The sequence below is a fragment of the Peromyscus leucopus genome, chromosome 7, assembly GCF_004664715.2.
Source record: "Peromyscus leucopus breed LL Stock chromosome 7, UCI_PerLeu_2.1, whole genome shotgun sequence".
Lineage (NCBI taxonomy): Eukaryota > Metazoa > Chordata > Mammalia > Rodentia > Cricetidae > Peromyscus > Peromyscus leucopus.
Genome location: NC_051069.1, coordinates 50576968 through 50600201, shown reverse-complemented (window position 1 = coordinate 50600201; position 23234 = coordinate 50576968). Strand labels below are relative to the sequence as shown.

Genomic DNA, 23234 nt, shown 5'->3' with positions numbered 1-23234 from the left:
TTCCATACAGCCCCACATGTTGGTTTATTGGTTGGTTTGGGGTGTGTGTGTGTGTGTATGTGTGTGTGTTCAAAGGTGGAAGTGGGTGGGGTTGCCCTTATATGTGGTGCTGAAAGTCAGCACTAGATGTCCTCGCCTCTCCACTCACTCTCCATCTTTGTGTGTATGTGTGCGTACACTTATATGTATGTGTGTGTGTATATACAACAATTTTATTTTTTAAATGTTTATTTACTTTATGTGTGTGGGTGCTTTGCCTGCCTATATGTCTGTACACAATAGGTCCTTGAAGGTCAGAATAAGACATCTGATTCATCCCCAGGAACTGGAGTTACAGAGGGTTGTGAGCTGCCATGTGGGTGCTGGGAATTGAACCCAGGTCCTCTGGAAGAGCAGCAAGTACTCTTAATCTGAGCCATCTCTCTAGCCCATATATAAAACTTTATTTATAATATTTATTTACTTATTTGTTGTTTGTTTGTTTTTTGAGACAGGTTTCTCTGTGTAACATCCCTGGCTGCCCTGGAACTCACTCTGTAGACCAGGCTGGCCTCAAACTCACAGAGATCTGTCTGCCTCTGCCTCCAGAGTGCTGGGATCAAAGGTGTGTGCCACCACTGCCCGGCATTTTCTCATTTTTAAAAAAATGATGTCCTAGTTAGCTTCAGCTGTCAATTTGACAGCCCAGAGTTATCAGAGGTAGTCTCAATTAGGGAACAGCCTCAGATCAGATTAGCCACAGGCATGCCTGTGGAGCATTTTCTGTTTGTTTTTGAGATACAGTCTCTCTAGGTAGCCCTGGCTAACCTCGAACTCACAGACAGCCTCTGCATACTGAGTGCTGGGATTAAAGGTGTGTACCACCATGTCCCATGGAGATTTTTCTTGATTGCTAACTGATGTGAGAGGATCACTGTGGGCGGCACGATCCTTGGGAGGGGCGGTCCTCAGCTGAGTAGAAGCTGGGGATTAAACCAGTAAGCAGTTTACCTGCTGGTTTCTGCTTCAAGCTCCTGCTTTGAGTTCTTGCCATCACTGACTTCTCTCATTGATGGACCTGGAAGTGTGAGCTGAAACAGACCTTTTCCTCCCCCAGCTGGTTGTCTTCAAGGTCTCAGGGAACCTCACAGCAACAGAGAATATAAACCAGAACAAATGACTTCCTTAGGAGTTTCAAAGCCCAGCAAGGCCTCCCTCCTTGCCAGCTGAACAGTTTGTAATGTGGACCTCGCTCCAGTGCATGTTTCTTTGCACTGGGTTGAAGAGGATTTCAGCCCAGGAGCCTGGTGGCTTACCGTGGCTCACCACACAGATTTCATGGCCACTTCCTGCTCTTAAGGAGGGAGGGGAGAGGTGTGTGCTCCCCCATGGTGAAAGCTCTTCCAGGCTGTTTTCCACGCTACACAGGCTTGGTTTTCCCTTTCCCTTGATTATTTTGGCTTCCCCTGTGCTTCTGGACATGGGTGCTGAGTCCTGTGTTTGCCATGCGTGGGCCTGCTAGAGCCCTTGACCGAGACTCAAACCTGGGGGTCCTTCCCTAGCACTGTGCTCTTAACTGCCCAGAGTCTCCCCAACTCTTTTGTTTTTTTTCCCATAAGTAAATGTAAACCTGCTTCACAGTGTGGCATTGGCAAGAGACCACCAATACCTGAATTTGCTGCTGACCCCACCAGACTGCCGTCCTTAAGAATCATGAATCAGAGCCAGGGGTGGAGCCTTTAACCCCAGCACTCAGGAGCCAGAGGCTAGGGGATCTCTGAGTTTGAGATTCTATGTAGCAAGTTCTAGGACAAACAGAACTATAGAATTACATAGTAACTACCATCGGAGACCCTGTCTCAAAAAAAAAAAAAAAAAAAAAAAAAAGGGTTGGAGTGATGGCCTAGAGGTGAGAGAGCACCCACATTGGCACATTGGGAGGCTCTCAACCACCTGGGGTAGAACCCCTGCCTTGTGAGAATCGAGCAGTGGCCGGGCAGTGGTGGCGCACACCTTTAATCCCAGCACTCGGGAGGCAGAGACGGGCAGATCTCTGTGAGTTCGAGGCCAGCCTGGTCTAGAGTGAGTTCCAGGACAGCCAGGGTTACACAGAGAAACCCTGTCTCGAAAAAACAAAAATAAAAAAGAATCCCCAGTGAGGGCTGGAGACATGGCTCAGTGGTAAGAGCCCCTGTCTAGAATCCTCGAGTGAGGCCTGGGGGTGTGACTGGACAGTGTACTTAAACAGCATGTACAAGACATTGAGTTTTTGAGTTTTAGCTCCAGCATAGCGTGTGTGTGTGTGTGTGTGTGTGTGTGTGTGTGTGTGTGTGTGTGAGAGAGAGAGAGAGAGAGAGAGAGAGAGAGAGAGAGAGGATGTCAGAACTTGTTAATAATCTATCATTGACTTCACTCATTCCAATTAGCTTACTTGTATTTTCTTTAGTACGTGCCTACCCACACGTGCCCAACCTGACTAGCCATTCCCTCCCCCCTGGATTGTTACCAACACCTTTCACCTAGCTTTCCCTGATGCATTCCCGTCTCCAGACAGACTGAGCTGACCTGAGGTACCAGGCTCATGAACGTTCAGGTTGAAGTTTGACCCCCATCCACCTGCCCCTCCCAAGCTGGCTGCTGAGTTTATTTATTTATGGCCGTGCCGGGGGATGGGACCAGGGCTTTGCACACGCTCAGCCCAGGTTGTATCAGAGACGAGGGCTTTGCACACGCTCAGCCCAGGTTATATCAGAGAGCTCCGCTCCCTGCCCAGCCTGCTTACACCCCTTCCTTGCACTGGGACCAACAAAGTTTTTGTTTCTCATTTTTGCATGTGTGCACGTGTGGTATACACGCATACGTTTGTGTGTGGGGATGCTTTTCTGGGAAGGCCTGAGTTGAGATCCTAGGGTAGCTTCCTCCACTGGTCTCTGCCTTACTTCCCCAGGCAGGGTCTCAAGAGCACTGGGGTGCAGCCAGCGGGGCTGGTGGTTTGCACTTGGGATTCCTGCCTCCGGCCCTGTGGGCTGACTACAGGCCACCACCTGGGTGCAGGGTACCCGAAGTGAGAGTTCTTTACCCTCTGAACCATCACCCCAGCCCTTGTGTTACTGTTTTGCTTGAAAACAAGATCTTGGACTGGCAAAATGGGCAGCAGGTAAAGATGATGCCCACTAAGCCTGGTGCCCACCGAGCCTGACCTGAGTTGATCGCCAGCACCCACAGGGTAGAAAGAAAGAGATGACTCCTTCCAATTGTCTTCTCACCTGTACCCCAGTGCTCTCCTCTCTCTCTCTCTTCCTCGCTCCCTCTCTCTCTCTCTCTCTCTTCCTCTCTCCCTCTCTCTCAAATGTAATAAAAGTTAAAAGTCAAATTAAATGAAAAACAGACTCTCACTCTGAAGCTCGTTAGCCTGGAACTCCTGGAAATCCTTCTACTTCAGTCTCCCGAGGGCTGGGATTACAGGTGTGAGCCACCATAACCAGCTCACTCCGATGTTTTTAAAAATGTAGGTGGTGCACCACGTGCATGCAATACCCGTGATGGCCAGAAGAGAGCGCTGGAGTTCCCTAGAACTGCAGACAGGAATGGTTGCCAGCCACCTTGCAGGCTCTGGGAACTGAACTGAGTCCTCTGCAAGAGCAACAAGCGCTCTTAACTGCTGCGCCCTCTCTCCAGCCCTGGCCTGGATTTTGACTGACTTAGGTGAGTGGTGAGCGTGTCCAGGGCTGCTGAGTTTCCAGCATTCAAAATGAGAAGCTCCCCAGCCTTGTAACCTGGGCACTCGGGAGGCTGAGGCAAGCAGCCCAGGCGTTCAGTCTGGACTTCACAGGCAAGTGGCTCTCTGTGAGTTCCAGGATCTGTTCTAAAACAAAAACAAGTGTGAGTCACTTGCGGTCACAACCATCAGTAAAATGCTGGCTGCACAAGCAAGGGAATCTGAATTTGACCCCCGGCACCAAAATAAAAATCCAGGCTTGGTAAGGCCTCCCTTGGGGGTCAACCAAGTCAGACATACTGAGTTGAGGCAGGATCAGCCCCTCCCCCCTGCTGAGCTATCTCCAGCTCTGGAAATTTGTTGACCTTGTCTCATGTAGCCTAGGCTAGCCTTCAACTTCCTATATAGCTGAGGATGACCTTAAACTTCCTTTCTTCTATGCTTTTAAAAATATTACCAGAGCCGGGCGGTGGTGGCCCACGCCTTTAATCCCAGCACTTGTGAGGCAGAGCCAGGTGGATCTCTGTGAGTTTGAGGCCAGCCTGGTCTACAGAGTTAGTTCCAGGACAGGCACCGAAACTACACAGAGAAACCCTGTCTCAAAAAACAAAAACACAACAACAACAACAAAAAATTACCAGCTGGTTGGGGCTGGAGAGATGGATCAGCAGTTAAGAGCACTGGCTGTTTTTCCAGAGGACCTGGGTTCAATTCCCAGTATCCACATGGCAGCTCACAACTGTCTGTAACTCCAGTTTCAGGCAATCTGACACCTTTATACCAAAACATAAAATAAAGTTATTTTTAAAAAAATATTATCAGCTGGTTGCCATGGTGCTTGACTCTAATCCCAGCACTCAGAAGGCAGAGGCAGGTGGATCTCTGAGTTAGAGGCCAGCCTGGTCTACAGAATGAGTTCCAGGACAGCCAGGGCTGCTAGACAGAAACCTTGTCTTAAAAAACAAAAATAAATTAAAATAAAAATATTACTAAGAGCCTGGGATGGTGGTAAATGCTTTTAATCCCAGCACTTGGGAGGCAGAATCAGGTAGACCTTTGAGATGTAGCTAGTTCCAGGGCAGCCAGGGCTACACAGGGAAACCCTGTCTTGAAAAACCAAGTGTGTGCATATATGTGTGTGTGTGTGTATAAAATATAATTATTACTATTATTTTTGAGACAAAGTCCTGTGTAGGTCAGGCTGGCCTTGAGCTGGCTTTGTACTCACACATGACTCTGAACCAATCTCCTGCTTCTGTTTCCTGCTGCAGTGAATACACATGTGGTCTACCAGGGTTTATGCATTCGAGGGATGCCCCCAGGGACTTCATGCATGATTAGCTCTCTATCCACTGAGCCACACTCAAGGTCCCAGAAATCTTTATTTTGCTGCTTGGGTACAAAAAGGACAAGCAGGAACCAGGCGTGGTGTATACAATTGTAATCTCAGCACTCAGGATCTGAGGCAGAGGAAAGATCAGGAGTTCAGGGTCTGAACTGAAGGCCATCCTGGGCCACATGATACCCTGTCTCAGAATCAAGCGAAACACAGGAGTCCCCAGGGAAGTGGCACAGAAGTTAGGTCATTGGCATCTACTGCACCTAAAACTGACGGAGACTGTGTGTCCCGGAGGGCGCAGGATGTCCTATGTGAGCAGAATGCACAATGGAAGCAGAGAAAACAGACAGGTTTCAAATACCAGCCCGATCAAGAGCTGAGCGTATTTCAATAGAAGAGCTGTCTTTCCCTGAGGGATTCCAATCACCCTCTGAGGACCTGTGTGCAAGACACTGCTTAATCTGTTTTTAATTTCCATGGGAAAGTTAAAGGGCTACTTAACAAAATAACCATCCAGAGCTTAGAGGCCCCGTGGTCTCTGTCCAGGCTTGGCCCTGGGGATCACAGCTCCTGAGGGAGCCTCAGCCCCGTGGCCTCACTGGCCTCCGCTTCCCCTTGTCACCTAAAATTGATCACCAAGTTGCAGGGACCAAAGAAAACACGAGTGACCCCTGGTTTGGCTGTGCCCCCTGGAAGGGGGTCTGGATGCTGGTGGCTTCGTCGCCAGCCAGAGGGTATCGGGGCCTCTCACTTGGGAGGATGCCCCTTCCATACCACATCCCAGGCAGGCTGTCTTGGATGCTCCAGGGGCTGTGACAGATGGGCACATGGGTTTTAGTTCTGGTCTTCCACAGTGTCATTCACAAGGCATCCCGGCTGCCCTTCTGGAGAGGGACGCTTTCTTCCGCAGCCTCTTCCGTCCCTGTGGTTTCTGTTTGGGGTTTGGTTTTTTCCTCTCTTTTTCTTCCTCCCTTTCTTGTTGTACAAAGAAAGCAGTGGTCTGGATGGACTGTTTTCTTGTCAGTGCCTCAGCAGGTACAGTTCTGTTGATCGATCTGTTTCCGACAGGGTTCCATGGTGACGGCAACGCCCACCCCACTGCGGCCGGATGTCATACGGGTCACCTCACTCCAGGTGTCAGTGTCTGGGTCATAGCATTCCACGCTGTCTAGAAATGTGTGGCCGTCATAGCCTCCTGCAGAGAGAGTGAAGAGAACTCAGTCTAATGCCCAGGACAAGACAACAGAAAACAGGAGGAAAAAAGCCACCTGTTTGGAATGGATGGGGATGAGGTGGAACCCTTGCATAGACTCCCCAGGGAAGCAGCGTGGAGACGTGGGGGTGTAAGGGTGGGTGAGGTGGGGCTCAGTGGTAGAGCCCCTGCCCAGAATCCCCCAGTGAGGGCTGGAAGTGACTCAGTCATGGAACACTCGCCAAGTATTCAGGTGTTCCCTGGGTTCTATCCGCAGCACCAAAACTTAAAGAAAAGATTGGACACAAAAGTCTTCTTCACCCTGACCCGCCTCCTGGGCCTCACCGAGGACATAGATCCTGCCCTGGTGCACAGTGATCCCCAGGGCGCTCCGTCGGTGCTTCATGGGGGCCACAAAGGTCCAGGCCTCCGTCTCCACGTCGTAGCGTTCCACGCTGTTCAGCTGGTCCTGTCCGTCGTAGCCCCCTGCTGCATAGATACAGTTGTGCAGCACACAGACCCCTAGACAGAAGCACACAGTGGAGGGTCACTCGGAGGCCTCTTTAAGGGCGACCTCGGCAGCTGCCTTCCTCCCTCCATCACTCTCTCCAGGAGGAGCTCCTTAGAAACCAAGCTGGACTTTGGTGTGGTAGAGCAGGCCTGTCCTGTCGTCCCAGCACTGGAGAGGCTGAAGAAGGAGGATCATGAGTTCAAAGTCAGCTACATAACAATTTTGAGGCCAGTCTGTTACATATGATCCTGACTCAAACAGAAACAAGCTGGAAGAGGGGAGGACAGCTGAAGGAAGTCTCTCCAGAGCTGGGTTGGCGTGGTCTTCCCGCCCCCGACTCACCTGCCCCACTCCGGATGGTATTCATTGGGGTGATCATCCGCCACTCATTCCTCTCCGGATAGTAGCACTCTGCTGAGTTAAGCCGGTTAGTCCCATCGAAGCCCCCCACTGCATACAGCAAGCGGTTGAGCACTGCCACGCCCACGCCAATCCTCCGCGTCAACATTGGCGCCACTAAGTGCCATTCATCCGATCTGGCTCATACCTGCGAAGGACATGATCACACCATGGTCACCCTGGGAGCCACAGCTGCCTTCCTTTCCAGAAGCCTCACCATCTGCTAGCACTTTTTTATTCACTCTATTTTAGAGCTAAGGGCTTGCTGTGTAGCCCAGGCTAGCCCAGAATTCCAGCTCCTCCTGCTTCAGCCTCCTCAGTGCTGGGGTGACAGGTGTGCAGCACCTCCTGGCCCTCATCTCTTTATTTTTCTCAAGGGAGGGGGTCAGCAGCTCCATTTCCAGAGGAAGAAACTGAGGCTCACAGCCAACAGTTGTGGAAGCGACAGCCAGGTCCCTAAACCTCAGCATGCTAAACCTCATGCTGTATCACCTGTGTGCTTCACCTCAGAGCGCACCAGCTCACATCGCAAGTAAGGTTTGCATCAGAAGTGTGGGGTAGGACATCCAGGGTCACCAAGTGACATCGGAGCGGTTGTCCAACTCCAGAACCCCAAGGAAGTCTAACAACTAGGCTACCGCTCGGATGGTCCTCCTCCAAGCAACATGATCAGAGGTGGGGTGAACACGTCCGGTTGGCCCGGCAGCATCCAGTCCATACCTGTGTTCCTGGAGTTATTAATAGTGCCCCTGTCCTTCTTGAAAGCGGCCCGCTCAGGGTGACACATCATCCCACCATCCTATTCACAGACCACACACATTAGAGGCCCCTAGGGCATTTGCTTAAACTTTCATTTTCAGGCTGGGGGGGGGGTAGCTCAGGGGTAGAGGGCTGGCCTAGCATGCACAAGTCCCTAGGTTCTATTCCCAGCACCACAAATACACATTTGTCAAATTTTCTCGTTTTCCTACCCTTACCACAAGCCCTAAATTTGCAGGGGACAGTTGTCTGTTGGAGACAGGGTCTCTTGTATCCCAGGCTGGCCCTGAACTTGCCATACAGCCAAAGATAACCTTGAATTCCTGATTCTCCTGCCTCCCCGTCTCCAGCGCTGGGATGACAGGCATTACAGGCTGATGTGGTGCTAGGCAAGCGCCTGGTCAACCGAGTCACATCCCTAGCTCGTTTCTTTCTTCCTCTCTCTCTTTTGGCGGTACTGGGGATAGAACCTAGAACTGGATTCAAGCCAGGGACCAGAGTCCAGGGACGACATCCCAGTTCAGAGGATCCATCGCAGTGTGACCACACAGTTAGCATAACACAGTTGGCGTGTTGTGGTGATTCCCACTGTCCCCAGCGTGCTGATGGTTCCTATAGGTGTGGGACAGCCCAGCCCCTCCAGCACTCCCCAGCCCTGGACACTGAGGATGAACACCCCATGGGCTCGGCCTCCTCTGGAGGTGGGGACAAGAGCAGGTGCCCTCCCTCCCGGCCCAGGTACTCACCTCTCCACGCTGCTGTGGTGGATGCAGCCGTGGGAACCCCCGACTGCGTAGATGTGGCCGTCTATGACCCCCACGCCAATGCGGTTGCGCGGCACGCTCATGGAGGCACAGGGCGACCACTGGTTGGTCATGGGGTTGTAGCAGTCCAGGGCGCTGGAGTCAGTGTTGCCGTCGGGCGAGTTGTTGCGGCCGCCCACAGCGTAGAGCAGCCCGCCCACCACGCAGCCCGCCAGCCCGCTGCGCGGCACCTGCAGGTCGGCCAGGCGCAGCCAGGAGCCATCGCTCGGGTTGTAGGCCTCCAGGTAGCTGAGCGACTGCCGGAAGTAGCCGCCCGCCGTGTAGATGAGGCGGCCCACCTTGGGCGCGCGGCAGGGCACGGCCTGCGTGGGCTTGTGCAGCGTGAGCTCCTGAAAGATCTGCACCAGGTAGTCCTTGCAGCGCGAGTCGGCCTGCAGGATCTCGCACTTCTGCAGCTGGGTCTGCAGGAAGCGCGGCGTGAGCGCGTGGCAGCGCACGGCCCGCAGCAGGGCCTGCACGTAGAAGCGCCGCTGCGGGCAGTCGTACTTGACCCAGTCGATGCACGCGTGGAACACCTCTGACTCGCAGCGCACGTTCAAATCATCGCGGCTGATGAGCGTGGCCAGCTGGCAGTGGGACAGGTTGAAGAACTCCTCCTGCTTGGCCACCTGCAGGGGGCGCAGGTGAGAGGCTGCGCGCTGGGCGCCCTCCTGGCCCCGCACCCGCACACAGTGGGGTCCCTTTAGGCATCTGTATTGTTTGATTTGGGTTTTAACTTTAATTGAACCCTGTCTGGCCTTTAATCCCTAGAAGGGAGAGGCAGGCAGATCTCTGAGTTCCAGGCCAGCCAGGGCTGTTACACAGAAAAATCCTGTCTCCTAAAATCAAAATAAAATAAAATATAAAATGATTGACAGGCAGTGTTTCAGATTGGCTTTTTTCAGATGTAGGGATATTTTATACAAATGAAGAGAGATCTCAAGGATGAAAACGAGGCATAAACAGAACTTCACGTGGGCCTTGGTGGCCCAAGTCTCACCACTTGGAAACAGGACACATGAGAATCTTGGTTTCCAGAAAAGCCTGGGCTATGAAAACCAGCTGTCTCCAAAATCTAAATAAACAAAATACATTGATGCTGGTCCATATTGACCTTACACAGCTTGAAGGGTGTGTGTGTGTGTGTGTGTTGGGGAACTGGCCTGGAACTCACTATGTAGAGCAGGCTGGCCTCCAACTCATAGATCTGCCTGCCTCTGCCTGCTCAGTGCGAGGATTAAAGGAGTGCGCACCACATCTGGTTTATGTGCGGTGGGGTGGACCTCACACAAGCGGAACAAGGCTCTGTCAACTGAGCCACACTGTGCCTGTCCCATCTTGTGGGGTCAGGTGTGGGACTGTCCACCTGAGGGTGACACATGGGCATTGAGACTTGGGGTTTTGAGGGCTGGTGATGTTCAGAGTGCACTGTCATGTCCGGGGCACAGCCTTTCTGGTCGCTGCCACCCTGAGCTGCTGACTGTGACTTTTGCCAAGGACTCTCACCTTACCTTGAAGACTTCCTGTACTAAGAAGTGAAAATGAAAGTGAGCCAACAAAGCCCACGCAGGGCTGCAGCATGAGGCTGGGGATGCTTGCTGAGCGGCTGTTCATATGGAAACACTTATTTCCTCCCTCCCCCCACCTCCTCTCTCTCTCTCTCTCTCTCTCTCTCTCAAGAAAGATCTCACTGTGTAGCCCAGGGTGGCCTCTGTCTCCGGAGTGCTGGGATTAAAAGTACTAGCTAGCCATCACATCTGGCTTGTCCTGACTTCCAGCCCCAGAGAAAGCAGCTGCTGAGGTACTATGAGAACTGACCTTCCCCTCTTCCTAGGGTCTCACTATATTTACATTAGGGGCTCAGAACCTGAGTTTTCGGGCCAGCAATACGGTGTTGTGGGCAAAGGCACTTTCTGCCAAGCCCTCTGACCAGAGTTTAAGCCTAGAAACATATGTAAGGTAGAGAGAGAGACCCAGTTCCTGTCAGCTGTCCTCTGACCTCTGCACAAGATCAGCCTGTCCATACGCACGAGCACACATGCAAATAAATGTCAAAGAATTTTTAATTTTTACTTTATCGGGGTATGGTGGCCCCCGCCTGTGATCACAGCACTCAGAATGTGACAGCAAGGACAGGAGTTAAAAAACTGCTTCAGAGCCGGGCGGTGGTGGCGCACACCTTTAATCCCAGCACTCGGGAGGCAGAGGCAGGCGGATCTCTGTGAGTTCGAGGACAGCCAGGTCTACCTGTCTCCAAAGAGAGACCCCATTTCGAAAAAACAACCAAACCAACCCCCCCCAAAAAATCAGTTCACCTAAAAAAGACTGTAAAAAAAAATGAAGTCCTGGGGCTCGGACTCTACGGGCAGCATGTTCGCCTAGCAAGCACAGAGCCCTGGGTTCCATCCCCAGCCCCACTTAAGTCAACTGTGAGAATGTCTGTAATTCCAGTACTTAGGAGGCCGAGAGAGGTGAATCAGGAGTTTAAAGCCATCCTCAGCTACATAACCAGATTAGGGCCAGCCTGGGCTACATGAGACCCTATGGAGGAAAAGGAGGAAAGAAGAGAGCACCAAAGGACTTGAGTAACTGTTCCAGTCTCAAGGGAGATGGCTGGGATGGCCCGCCGCACTCCTTGTGACCTCACTTACCTCCCCGAAGTGCATGTAGATGTACTCCCGGGCCCGCTGGTGGAGTTCGGTGCAGCCGATCTGCTCGGCGAAGTTGGCGATGCCAATGGCATTGCTGGGGTCCAGCTGCTGCACCAGGAAGTCGCTGCAGGCTCGGACCACGCTGTCGATCTGATACATGACTGCCCCATTCATCACGTGCAGCACGCACTTCTCGCCCACGGAGATGGAGGCCGTGTAGGCGAACTCAATAAGCCGCTCCATGACCTTGGGGTGGATGCCTTCGATAGACACCACCTCCATGCCCTGCTCCCGAAGCCCGTTGGTGAACATGGCCTTAAAGACCGGGCTGGAGGAGGCCAGCACCACCTTGTGAGCCATGAACTGGGCAGCTGGGGTGTCCTCGTATTTGACCTGCAGGGTCACGTCACAGAGCTGCTGACTCAGCCGAAGCTCGTTCATGATGCCAAAAGCCTGCTTGGTGTGGTCCTCCAGCGTGTAGCTGAAGGTGCGGTTGCCGTCCTGCGAGGGCGTCACCTCGGCCTTGCACTCCGTGGAGGCGTACATCACCGAGTCCCCGGCCCCCTCGGGGCACTTTGACCACAGGGGCAGGAACTGGCTGCTGCGGGGAGCCCCGCTAGGCCTGGGTTCTGGCTGCATGGGGTTCCGGGTGACAAGGTACAGTTCCACCACTAGCAGTTGGAGGCCTGGAGGGAGGGAAGAGTACAAGGCTGGGAACAGAGGGTCAGGCCAGACCCTGCCACGCTTCTTCTTCTTCTTCTTTTTTTTTTTTTTGACACAAGGTCTTAGGTAGCCCAGGCTGGCCTCAGATTCACTAATGTAACTAAGGCTGGCTCTGATCCTCCTGTGTGCTGGGATTACAGTGTGTGCCTCATGCCCAGCCAGGCTGCCTTTTGAAAAACTAAGCAATGGTTTCTAGAGCAGTTTGCCAAGCCAAGTAAACTGGACACACCCGGCTCCATTCAAACTAACTTCTCCCCAACTCACTAGCCCGAAGGCCGGCTAAGAAACGCGTCCCATCATGTCCCTTTCTGCTCAGAATCGCCCCACACCTTTCACCAAGCCCAGGAGTGGAAACCCGCGCCCAGGGCCTGCCAAGTCCCACATAGGCCCTTTCCCCAACCTCTCCACCCGCTCTGCGCCAGCCACCCTTCCCTGCCCTTCCTCCAACAAGTCAAATTCCTTTCCTCAACACCTCACCGAAATCCACAGAGCCTGCCAAGTATGAGCTAGGCACCGTTCTGGGCTCCAGGGTGTTACAGAGAAGGCCTGGCAACACAACGAGGTCTGCAGAGGGAACACTAAGGGGCCGGGGTTCTGGGGCAGAGTGTGGCGCCCCGGGAACGCCCACGATGAGCAGGGCAGGGACTCGGGAGACCCTTGGAGACCTGGGGCCGGGGACCAGTTATGTTTTGAATAGGGGGTCTGGAGAGAGGATCTGCATCTGGCTCCCCAGGCTCCGGGGCTCAGCCTGGAGTCGCAGCCCCCTCCCCGCCGTGTGAGGTCTATTAGCGCTCCGCGGGGGGCGATGAAATGCTCCAGGGGCCCCCGAAAGTGAGCGGCTGTCACGCGTGACCACACTGCCGGAGCTCAGGCCTGGCATTGCGCGGGGGGCCGTGCAGCGGCGCCCCGGTGCCCGGCGCCTGCTCGGCCGGCCTCCCCACCGCTCGGAGGCGCAGCCCAACGCCTGGAGAGCCCGCAGGGCCTGGTCCCGGGCCCCGGCCCGGTGCGGCGCACTCACCCCGCCATGGCCGCGCTCCGCCTCCTCCTCCGCCGCGCGGGTCACGGTGACTAAGCACAGCGCGCCACCCTGTCACAATAAGAGTCCCGGGGCGCCGGCCGCGGGCGACCCCTGCCCTCCACTCGCCGGCCGCGGCCGCCACCCTACGCGGGCGGCCGGGGTGCGCACCCGGGGGACGCGCGCTCCCCCGCCACCGCGTGCACCGCCCCACGCGCGACCGACCGCGGGCGGCCCTCGGAGCTGCCTCCCCACCGCATCTCCGCGGGCGCTCGCTCACCTCCGTCCCACCCCCCGGGTGTCTCTGTGGGTGCCACGCGTCCAATCCGCGCCGCCGGGCCGCCACGCGCCTCGCTTCCGGGAGGAGCCGAGGGGGACCCTGGGGGCCTTGGATCGGGGACAGCGGTGCTGCGGGGTCGCGGGCGGCACGCGTGGGAGGAGCGGGAGGGCGGAAACGAGCGGCGGCGGGCACGCAGAGGCGGTTCCAGCCCTTCCTGCAGGTGCCGGGCGGAGGGAGCAGGGCGTGGGTCTGGGCGGCCCTAGCAGCCTGCCTCCGGGTTAGGCTGTCCTGCACCCTCGGACCCTCCCACACCCCACACGGTCCAGCTGCACCCACCTACCTGTTGAGATAGATACATCTTCTTTTAAAATAACTTTTTAACGTTCCTATCTCAATTTGTGTTTTAGTCGGTGTGGGTGGGTGCTTTGCCCGCATGCATGTCTGTGCACCGTGTGCGTGCTGTGCCTTCTCAGGTCACAGGTGGTTGTGGGCCACCATGTGGACGGCGGAACGGAACTCTGGTCCGCTTCGAGAGCTGCAAGTACCCTTAAATGATGAGCCATCTCTCCAGCCCTATAACTTAAAAAAAAAAAAAAAAAAATTCCATTTGTTAATTTTATGTATGACTGTTTTGCCTACATGTATGTAGGTACAGGACGGGAATCCTTGGTGCCCACAGAGGTTGAGATTCCCTGACACTGGAGATACAGATGGTTGTGAGCATGCGGGAGCTGGGAATCAAACCTGACTCATCTAAGAGCCACGAATACTCTAAACCACTGAGCCATCCCTCCAGCCCTTAACTTCTTTTTGAAACAGGGCCTCCTTATCTATCCTTGGCTGGCCTTGAACTCAGAGACCCTCCTGCCTCTGCCTCCTGCAGGCTGGGGTTAAAGACTGTGACATCACCCGGGGCTTGTTTACCTGACTTTGTGTGTTGTGTGTGCTTGTGCAGAGATCAGAGGACAACTTGCAGAAACTGATCCCCAGCTTCCCCTCTGTGGGGCCTGGGGTTAGAACTCAGGCTGTCAGACTTGGCAACAAGCTCCTTTACCTGCTGAGCCATTGTGGAGGCCCCTTGTTGAGTTCTACAATCTCTCTCCCTCGGGTTATCTTTCAGTAGGAGAGGTGTGGTGTTCATCTGAGGGCACTGGAATGCCCAGATCTGCCTCTGTGTTCCTCACAAACTCCATATTTTTTTATGGTAAGAGATACTTGCTGCATGTGGCATTTACGATGGAAAGTTATTTCCTGAACTATAGACGGCTCTGTGGGTAAAGGTGCTTTAGGCCACTCCTGGCAACTTGAGTTCCATCCCAGCACCCACATGGTAGGAGAAAACCAACTCCTGCAAGTTGGTCTCTGACCTTCATGTACCCACATAAATTAATTTTAGCAATAGAGTTGTACCGGGTGGGGATGGCGAACTCCTTTAATCCCAGTACTCAGGAGGCAGCGGCAGGCAGATCTCTGAGTTCGAGGCCAGCCTGGTCTACAGAGCGAGTTCCAGGATAGCCAGGGCTACACAGAGAAACCTGTCTTCAAAAACAAAAACAAACAAACAAAAAGAAAGTTGTTTCTTTTTGGTGCTGGAGAGATGGCTCACTGGTTATGAACACTGACTGTTCTTCGAGAACACCCAGGACTCAGGTTCAATTCCCAGCACCTGTAGGAGGGTAGGAACAAACATCTGTAACTCCAGTTCCAGAGGACCCAACACCCTCCTTTGCCCCCCACTGTGAAGACAAAATACACATAAGATAAAGAAAAACAAAAATTATAAAATATTTACTATATTACTATTATTTTGGTTTTTGATACAGGGTTTCTTTGTGTAAGATCTCTGACGGTCCTGGAACTCACTCTGTAGACCAGGCTGGCCTTGAACTCACAGAGATCCACCTGCTTCTGCCTCCTGAGTGCTGGGATTGAAGGAGTGCGCTACCACCACCCAGCAACATTTATTATTTGATTAATTGATTGAGACAAGATGTTATGTAGCCAAAGCTGACTTTGAACCCTGAATCTCCATCTACCCAGGGCTGAGATTACAAATTTGTATTCTCTCCCCTAGCTTTACTTATTTTTCAAATTAATTAATTTTTAAAAATTTTATGTATATTGATGTTTTGCCATGGGATGTCAGGTCCCCTGGAACTGGAGTTAGAGACACTTGTGAGCTGCCATGTGGGTGGGTGCTGGGAATTGAACCTGGGTTCTCTAGAAGAGCAGTCAATGCTCTTAACCATCCAGCCACCTCTCCAGTTCCCAGCTTTACTTATTTATGTTTGAGACTGTGTAGTCCAGGCAGGTCTTCAATTTAGAGTGATTATCCTGCCTCCCAAGTGCTGGGGTTTTTAATGTAGCCAGCCACCATGATTGACTATAGAACTTTTAAGTTAGTGTATTTGTGTTTAGCAACTGAGTAAAGAGGAATGCCAGGAAAAGATGTTGGTCCGTGTGGGAAATTCCTGGAAACCCCAGGTGAATTCAGCCTTTTCAATGTTCATTTTCAGGACTTGGAACCAATGCAGATAAAGCTGCAGTCCCAGGCTCCTACCAAGGTGGCATCTTATCACTCTCTACCGTGGTGCTGTAGTCCTGACACCCTGGCTAAGACCACAATGTCTCTTTCTCTAAGTCCAGTCTACAGGCCCTGTGAGCTGGCTGTGGAGATTTACCAAAGCTCATTCCTGTGCAGATATTTATCACATGACAATGTAACTGGCAAGTGAATCAAAAGTCTAATTAATCTTATCAGTAAAGCCAGGAGTCAGATATTAGGGTAAAACCTGAAAACACAGAGAAGCAGAGGAGCAGCCACCAGTGACTTCCGACCTCTCCGGATCTTCTGTGGTTCTATTTCTGCCAATTGAAAACGTCTCAATTGTCATTTTAGGATCAACTCAGAAAGCTTTTCTCCATAGGTCTTTAATGTTTTACTCTGTTTGGTAAAAATATCCACTCTAAGGTATTATCTTCTCTCTGAATTAAAATTCCTGTAGGGGAATGCATAAAAGGTAAAATAACCAGAATGCAGTCAAACTCTGGATCCAAACAGCCCACATGTGCATACGATAATTTCTTTTCTACCAAAGCCAATTCTCTCTCAACTTCAGCTGATAAATTTCTTGGACTATTTAAGTCGTTGTCACCTTGTAAGGTCTGAAACAAATTACTCAGTACTTGAGTTGTTAACTCAATTATGTGTCATAGCCAGTTAATGTCTCCCAGCAATTTTTGAAAGTTATTAAGAGTCCACAATTGATGCCAGGCGATGGTGGCACATGCCTTTAATCCCAGCACTTGGGAGGCAGAGCCAGGGCTAGGTAGATCTCTGTGAATTCCAGGAAAGGCACAAAGCTACACAGAGAAACCCTGTCTCAAAAAAACAAAAAACAAAAAAAAAAAAAAACAAACAAACAAACAAAAAATCTCTCCTATTTGTCAGGAAAAATGACAAAAACAAAAAACAAACTTCTTTTTTTCTTTACTTCTTCAAAAATTTTCTCTAAAGTATCTACATTTGAATCAGCTCTGTAACTCTGTTCCCTGTCCTGCTCTCTTCAACTGGATCTACATTTGAATCAGCTAGTAAGATATTGTCCCTGTAACAGTTAATTATAGATTGAGAAAACTGATGTATGGCTGTCGTACAAAATATTGGCACAGAGTGGGGCTGTTTAACATTCCTTGTGAAGAACCTTCCATTGATATCTCTTAACAGGCTGAGAATTATTATAAGTAGGCATCGTGAAAGCAAATTTTTCTCTATATTTTCTTGTAAAGGTATAGTGAAGAAACAGTCTGTTTTAGGGATTTTTTTTTTTTTTTTGTGGTTTTCGAGACAGGGTTTCTCTGTGTAGCTTTGTGCCCCTCCTGGAACTCGCTTTGTAGACCAGGCTGGCCTTGAACTCACAGAGATCTGCCTGCTCTGCTCCAAGTGCTGGGATTACAGGTGTGCACCACCACCACCACCACCACGCGAAGAAACAGACTTTTAAATCAATGGCTATAATAGAACATCCTTTAGGTAATAGAGAAGGCAAGGAAATTCCAGGTTTTAAAGAGCCATTTGGCTGAAACACCTTATTAACAGCTCTTACATCTGTTACCATTCTCTATTTTTTCAGATTTCTTTTTCATAACAAATGCTGGAGAATTTTAAGGACTGGTCAATTCCTTAATGTGTTGAGCATTTAGCTGCTCCTGTATCAGCTGTTCTAAGGCCTTCAGTTTCTCTGATGTCAAAGGCCATTGTTCTACTCAGATAGGTATGTCAGTTTACTAAAGGTAGGCTGTTGGTACCTTTGAAAGATCAACAGCTGTTGTGCCTTGTTCTTGTACAACCTGAATGGTTGGTGACTGTTCTTTATAACACCTTCTAATATTTTCCCCAGAAACATACATTAGTTTATGGTTTGTTTCTGAGATTGGAGGAATGTTAATCTGGGTATTCCATTGCTGTAACAAATCATGTCCCATAAATTTATTGCTATATTAGCCACATATGGCTTTAATGTTCCTCTCTGTCCTTCTGGCCCTATACATTTGACCCATTTCACACTTTGCTTTACCTGAGGTAAAGTTTCAATCCCTAAAAGCTGAACATTTACCTCCTAAAGAGGCCAATTTGGATGCCAAGATTCTGGTGCAATTATTGTTACTTCTGCTCCTATGTCTATAAGACCTTCAATTACAATGTCCTTTATTTGTATTTTTAGCTTTAGTCTTTGATCATTTATAAAAGTTTGCCAAAATATTTGCTTTATAGTTTCTCCTGAAATTTTTGTTTTATTTTTTAAAGCTGTACTATCATCCAGAGCAGTATGTTTTTACAATAGATATTAGGTCCTCTAATTGCTCTGTGGAGGAGTTTCCCCCATGGTGACAGGGAATGACTGAGCCAAATTTGACATGGGGGCCTGTGAGAGGCCCCCTAAGGCATTTCCCAATGACAAAGGGTTACCTTGTCTGTCCCTTGTTGATCTGCATTCATTGGTCCAGTGTCAGCCTTTGCTGCACCTTATGCATACTCTAGAAGGCTGGGGCCTTCTGTTTGGATTATTCCTCCAAAAAAAATGTTGTTTCTAGGAATGCCCTGTCTACAGTCCCTTTTTAGGTGACCTTGTTTGCCACAATTAAAACAACTGGCATTTTTATTTTTTTCTTCAAGCCTCTGGAAACCATCTTTCCTATCCAAGCATTATCATGGTTATGAGATTCAATATTGACTGTATCTCAGATCCATTCCTCTCAGGGGGCTCTTTTTTCTTTTTCTTTTTCTTTTCTTTTTTTTTTTTTTAATCTGGAGCTGATTACTGAACCCAGGGCCTTGCTAAATCCCCAAACCCCCCCCTTTTTTTGAGACAAGGTTTCTCTTTGTAGTTTGGGAGTCTGTCCTGGATCTTGCTCTGTAGACAGGGCTGGCCTCAAACTCACAGAGATCTGCCTGGCTCTGCCTCCCGAGTGCTGGGATTAAAGGTGTGCCCCACCACTGCCTGGCTAGGGTGCTCTTCTTGTCTTTAACAGCCTAATTACCCATTTGCATTGTGAATTAGCTTTTTTTTTTCCCCAAGAAAGGGTTTTCTCTGTGTAGCTTTGCGCCTTTCCTGGAACTCACTTGGTAGCCCAGGCTGGCCTTGAACTCACAGAGATCCACCTGGCTCTGCCTCCCAAGTGCTGGGATTAAAGGCATGCGCCACCACTGCCCAGCAAATTAGCATTTTCAAAAGCCACAGATTCAATTATTATTTGTCTAGCTTCTGAATTTGGTATCATTCTATTTACAACTGAAGTCAATCTTTGTAAAAAGTGATTGAAGTTTTCTTATGAGCTATGTATAACTTTAGTAAATGGCTCAGTTCTCTTTCCAACTTCTTCAACTCTGTCCCAAGCATTCAAAGGTGCTGTGTGGCATATAGCCAGGGTGTGGTCATCATATAGAGACTATTTTTGTATATCAGCATATTTGCCCTCTCCAAGAAGTTGGTCTTGGGGAGATTTCAATACCTCTAGCCCTACTCCCTTGTTCAGTGGTCTTAGCCTCATCTTTCCACCAGGTCCTCCACTGTAATTGAGGACAAGACTCCAATACTGCTGTACCCAAGTCTCTCCAGTCTTATGGGACAATTCTGCTACTAGTTGACCATGAATTTAACATCTGCTTCACAAAAGGTGAATATGAGAATATTGCTTCCTTAAATCTCCTCAAACATTTCCACAGGAATCCAGACAGCTCTTGCATAGCCTTGGGATACCTGTCATTTGGAAGTTGTTCCCACAAGGTGACTGGATAAACTAAGGTTGCTTGATAACCTTGGGCTGTTACTCTCTAATTTTATAATGTAATGATGAGGTTCATTCTCCTTTAAATTCCTCTGTGTCTGAATATCTCTATGATCTGTTTTAATAAGTTTTTCTAAGGCTTGTATCTTGGCACTCAACATTTTAAGGATAAAAGAAGAATTATCAAAATGATACTTAACATATGTCAATCCCAGTTAAGTTGATTTAGGAGTTGGAGTGATGACTCAATGGTTTTGAGGACTTGTTGCTTTTATAGAGAAAGGAATCTGGGTTCCATTCCCAGCACCCACATGATAGCTCACAGCTATCTGTAACTCCAGTTCTAGGGGACCCAATGCCATCTTCTGACCTCTGTGAGCACCATGCAGGTAGGTAGTGCACAGATATGCCTGCAAGCAAAACACCTATATACATAAAAGAACATAAATAAACCTGGATGGGGCCACACACATCTGTAATCCCAGCACTTAGTAGGATTACCTACAGTTCAAAGCAAGCCTGGGCTACCTAGCAAGACCTTGTATCAGAAAAGAAATGAATAAATGATGAAAAAAGGAACAGTTTTAAAAGATTTACCACAAAGGAGCAGAAGGGTTGAATGTTTGAGAACAGCCCCGGGCTGCATAGTGAGGCTCTGTCTAAGAAAACAAACAAACAAACAAACAAACACCGGACATGGTGTCACAAACCTTTAATTTTACCACTCAAGAAGCAGAGACAGGGGCTGGAGAGATGGCTCAAAGGTTAAGAGCACCGACTGCTCTTCCAGAGGTCCTGAGTTCAATTCCCAGCAACCACATGGTGGCTCAAAACCACCTTTAATGTGATCTGGCGCCCTCCTCTGTATACATAATAAATAAATCTTTAAAAAAAATTAAAAAAAAAAAGAAGCAGAGACAGGCAGATCTCTGTGAGTTCCAGGCCAGCCTGGTCTACAGAGTGAGTTCCAGGACAGTCAATACCTCACAGGGAAACCCTGTCTCAAAAACAAAATAATTTAAACAAAACAGAAGAATGATGTGGACAGCTGAGTGTGGTGCACACTTGTAATCCCAGCACCTTGGGAGCTGAGGGACGAGGGTGGAGTTTTTGTTTTTGTTTTTGTTTTGAGGCAAGGTTTCACTGTACAGCCCTGTCTCTACTGGAAATCCCTCTATAGACCAGGCTGGCCTGGCCTGGAACTCACAGAGATCCCCCTGCCTCTTTCTCCCAAGTTCTGGGGTTAAAGGCATGGTCCACCACCGCCTGGCTAGGATCAGAACTTTTTAAAAATAATTCATTTGTAATTTATGTGCATTGGTGTTTTGCCTGCATATCTGTCTGTCTGTGTGAGAGTGTCAGAAACCCTAGTACAGAAGTTACAGACAGTTGTCGGCTGCTATGTAGGGGCTGGGAATTGAACCCAGATCCTCTGGAAGAGCAGTCAGTGCTCTTAACCGCTGAGTCATCTCTCCAGCCCCATAGGGTGGGACATTTTAAGGACATCCTTGGCTACATAGTGAGTTCAAAGCCAGCCTGGGCTACAATAGTGAGACCCTATTCCAAAAACAAAAAACAAAATGGAAATTTTGCATTTCAGGTCATTTTCCCACAGAATACTTCTGGAAGTTCCCAGAAAGTTCCACATTTTTAAAATTAATATTTAAGTAGGGAACTGGGTGTTTTTTAAATTTAGTGTCAGAATCTAAATTCGCTGCTGTCAAACCACCAAACGAACACACCAGGAAAGGTAAGAGAACTGTAGGGAGGATCCCTGCTGTGCCCCAGGCTTCGCAGGAACTTGCCTTCTAGGAAAGAGACTCAGGTTTTGTTTTGTTTTGTTTTTTGCACACGTGGCCTACAGCCCCAGCCTGTGCTCATCACCATCACCACCCGCTTTCATGCTCCTTGTAGTTCCCATGATGGTCTCAAGGAGGCACGCTGCACCTTATCCAGAGGCCAGAAGCGGCCAGCCCTCTGACTGATGCAATTCCCAGGACTGCTGCAAGGTGGCACCCTGCACTTTAAATATCCTTCCCCTATCCACACACCCCTCCCTGCACCCGCCCACCAGCCAGGCAAGTGCCAGGGGTCTTGAATGCTTCTGGGGACTTGCTAGGGATGGCATGGGAAACAAGTGTTTTGGGGACACAAGTCAGAGCTCTGTACTGCCCCCAGGCAAGAATGCAGAACCTTGGAGGGAGTGTTAGTCAAGTCTACCCAGACCCCTTGAAGAGCAGCAAATACCAGGTAGACAGACCTCTCCCGCATTGGGGCCCCCGAGGATCACCTTGCTAAGACACTGGGATGCCCGCTCGGGAACTCAGTGTTTACAGTTTTTTTTCATCTACCAAATGGAGGGTGACGGCTGGGACTGTAACTCTGTGAGGCTCCTGCAAGCATGCATCAAGTCCGGGTTCTATCCCAGCACAGCACAAGCCATGTGTGGTAGGGCACACCTTTACCCAGGAAACAGAACTCACAAGTTTAATAAGGTCTTTGGTTTCATAGCATGTTCGAAGCCAGCCTGGGCTACAAGAAATATTGTCTCAAAGTGGGAGCTGGAGTGAGTGACCTCAACACGCAGAACCAAGGAGTCCGTGGACCTGCGCAGAAATGCGCAGTGAGCAACCACATCATCAGTGCCTAAGACCATGTGTCCATCCAGATGAATATGGCCAGAGTTGACAAGGTCACAGGCAGGTCTAATGGCCAGTTTAAACCTATGCTATCTGTGGGGTGGGCAAGTAAGATGAGTGATTCTCTCGGTTGGCTAAGGCTGATGGAACAGTCTAAAAGAACTTTTCACCAGAGGAAATAGGGTAATATTTGTTATAAATAGTGAGAAACAGCTGGGCAGGTGGTGGGTTTAAAGTCTGGGGAGGGAGGTGGATCTCGTGAGTGACAGATGGACAGCTAGTTAGAAGAAACACAAGAAAACTGCTTGGGCTGGGGTGGTGGGCCACTTTAATCCCAGCGCTCGGGAGGCAGAGGCAGGTGGATCTCTGTGAGTTTGAGGCCAGACTGGCTACCAGTAAGTTCCAGGAAGGCGCAAAGCTACACAAGAAACTGTCTCGAAAAACAAAAAAAAAAAAAACAAAAAAAAAAAACCTTGTCTTGGAACAGCCCCCCCCCCCCCAAAAAAGTGAGAAACCAAAATAAATAAATAAAATGGATGTGAGGTGGGGGTGGTTGTGGGGGGGTGTGAGATGCTGGGAGGTACACAGGTGTTTGCTGCACCTTAGGATCCATGAGGTGGAGGGAAAACACTGAGGAGAGTTGTCCTCTGACCTCCATACTCCTGCTGTGGCCAGAGGGTGCCCACACATACACATGGGCACAGTATACATAAGTAAGTAAAACTGTTAAAGACAAGGTCTCTCCCAGGCGGAGACAGGAGGATCTCTGTGAGTTTGTGGCCAGCCTGGTTTACAGAGCGAGATCCAGGACAGCCAGGGTTACATAGACAAACCCTGTCTCAAAATACTGGGCAGGGGAGGGGAAGGACAGGGTCTCACTATGTAGACCAGGCTGGCCTGAACTGATATGCCTGGGAGTAAAGTAATCCCCCACCAAC

At 50.1% G+C, this 23234-nt stretch overlaps 1 protein-coding gene across 1 annotated transcript; it reads right to left on the bottom strand.

Moving 5' to 3' along the window:
• Window positions 1-5060: 5060 nt before the first annotated feature.
• On the bottom strand, window positions 5061-13571 carry Keap1 (kelch like ECH associated protein 1). The gene is given in 7 exon segments (XM_028872445.2): window positions 5061-6231; window positions 6574-6750; window positions 7082-7273; window positions 7276-7286; window positions 8644-9329; window positions 11352-12037; window positions 13370-13571. Coding segments are annotated over 6 exon segments (1872 nt in total). The 5' UTR covers window positions 11991-12037; window positions 13370-13571; the 3' UTR covers window positions 5061-6064.
• Window positions 13572-23234: the final 9663 nt, after the last annotated feature.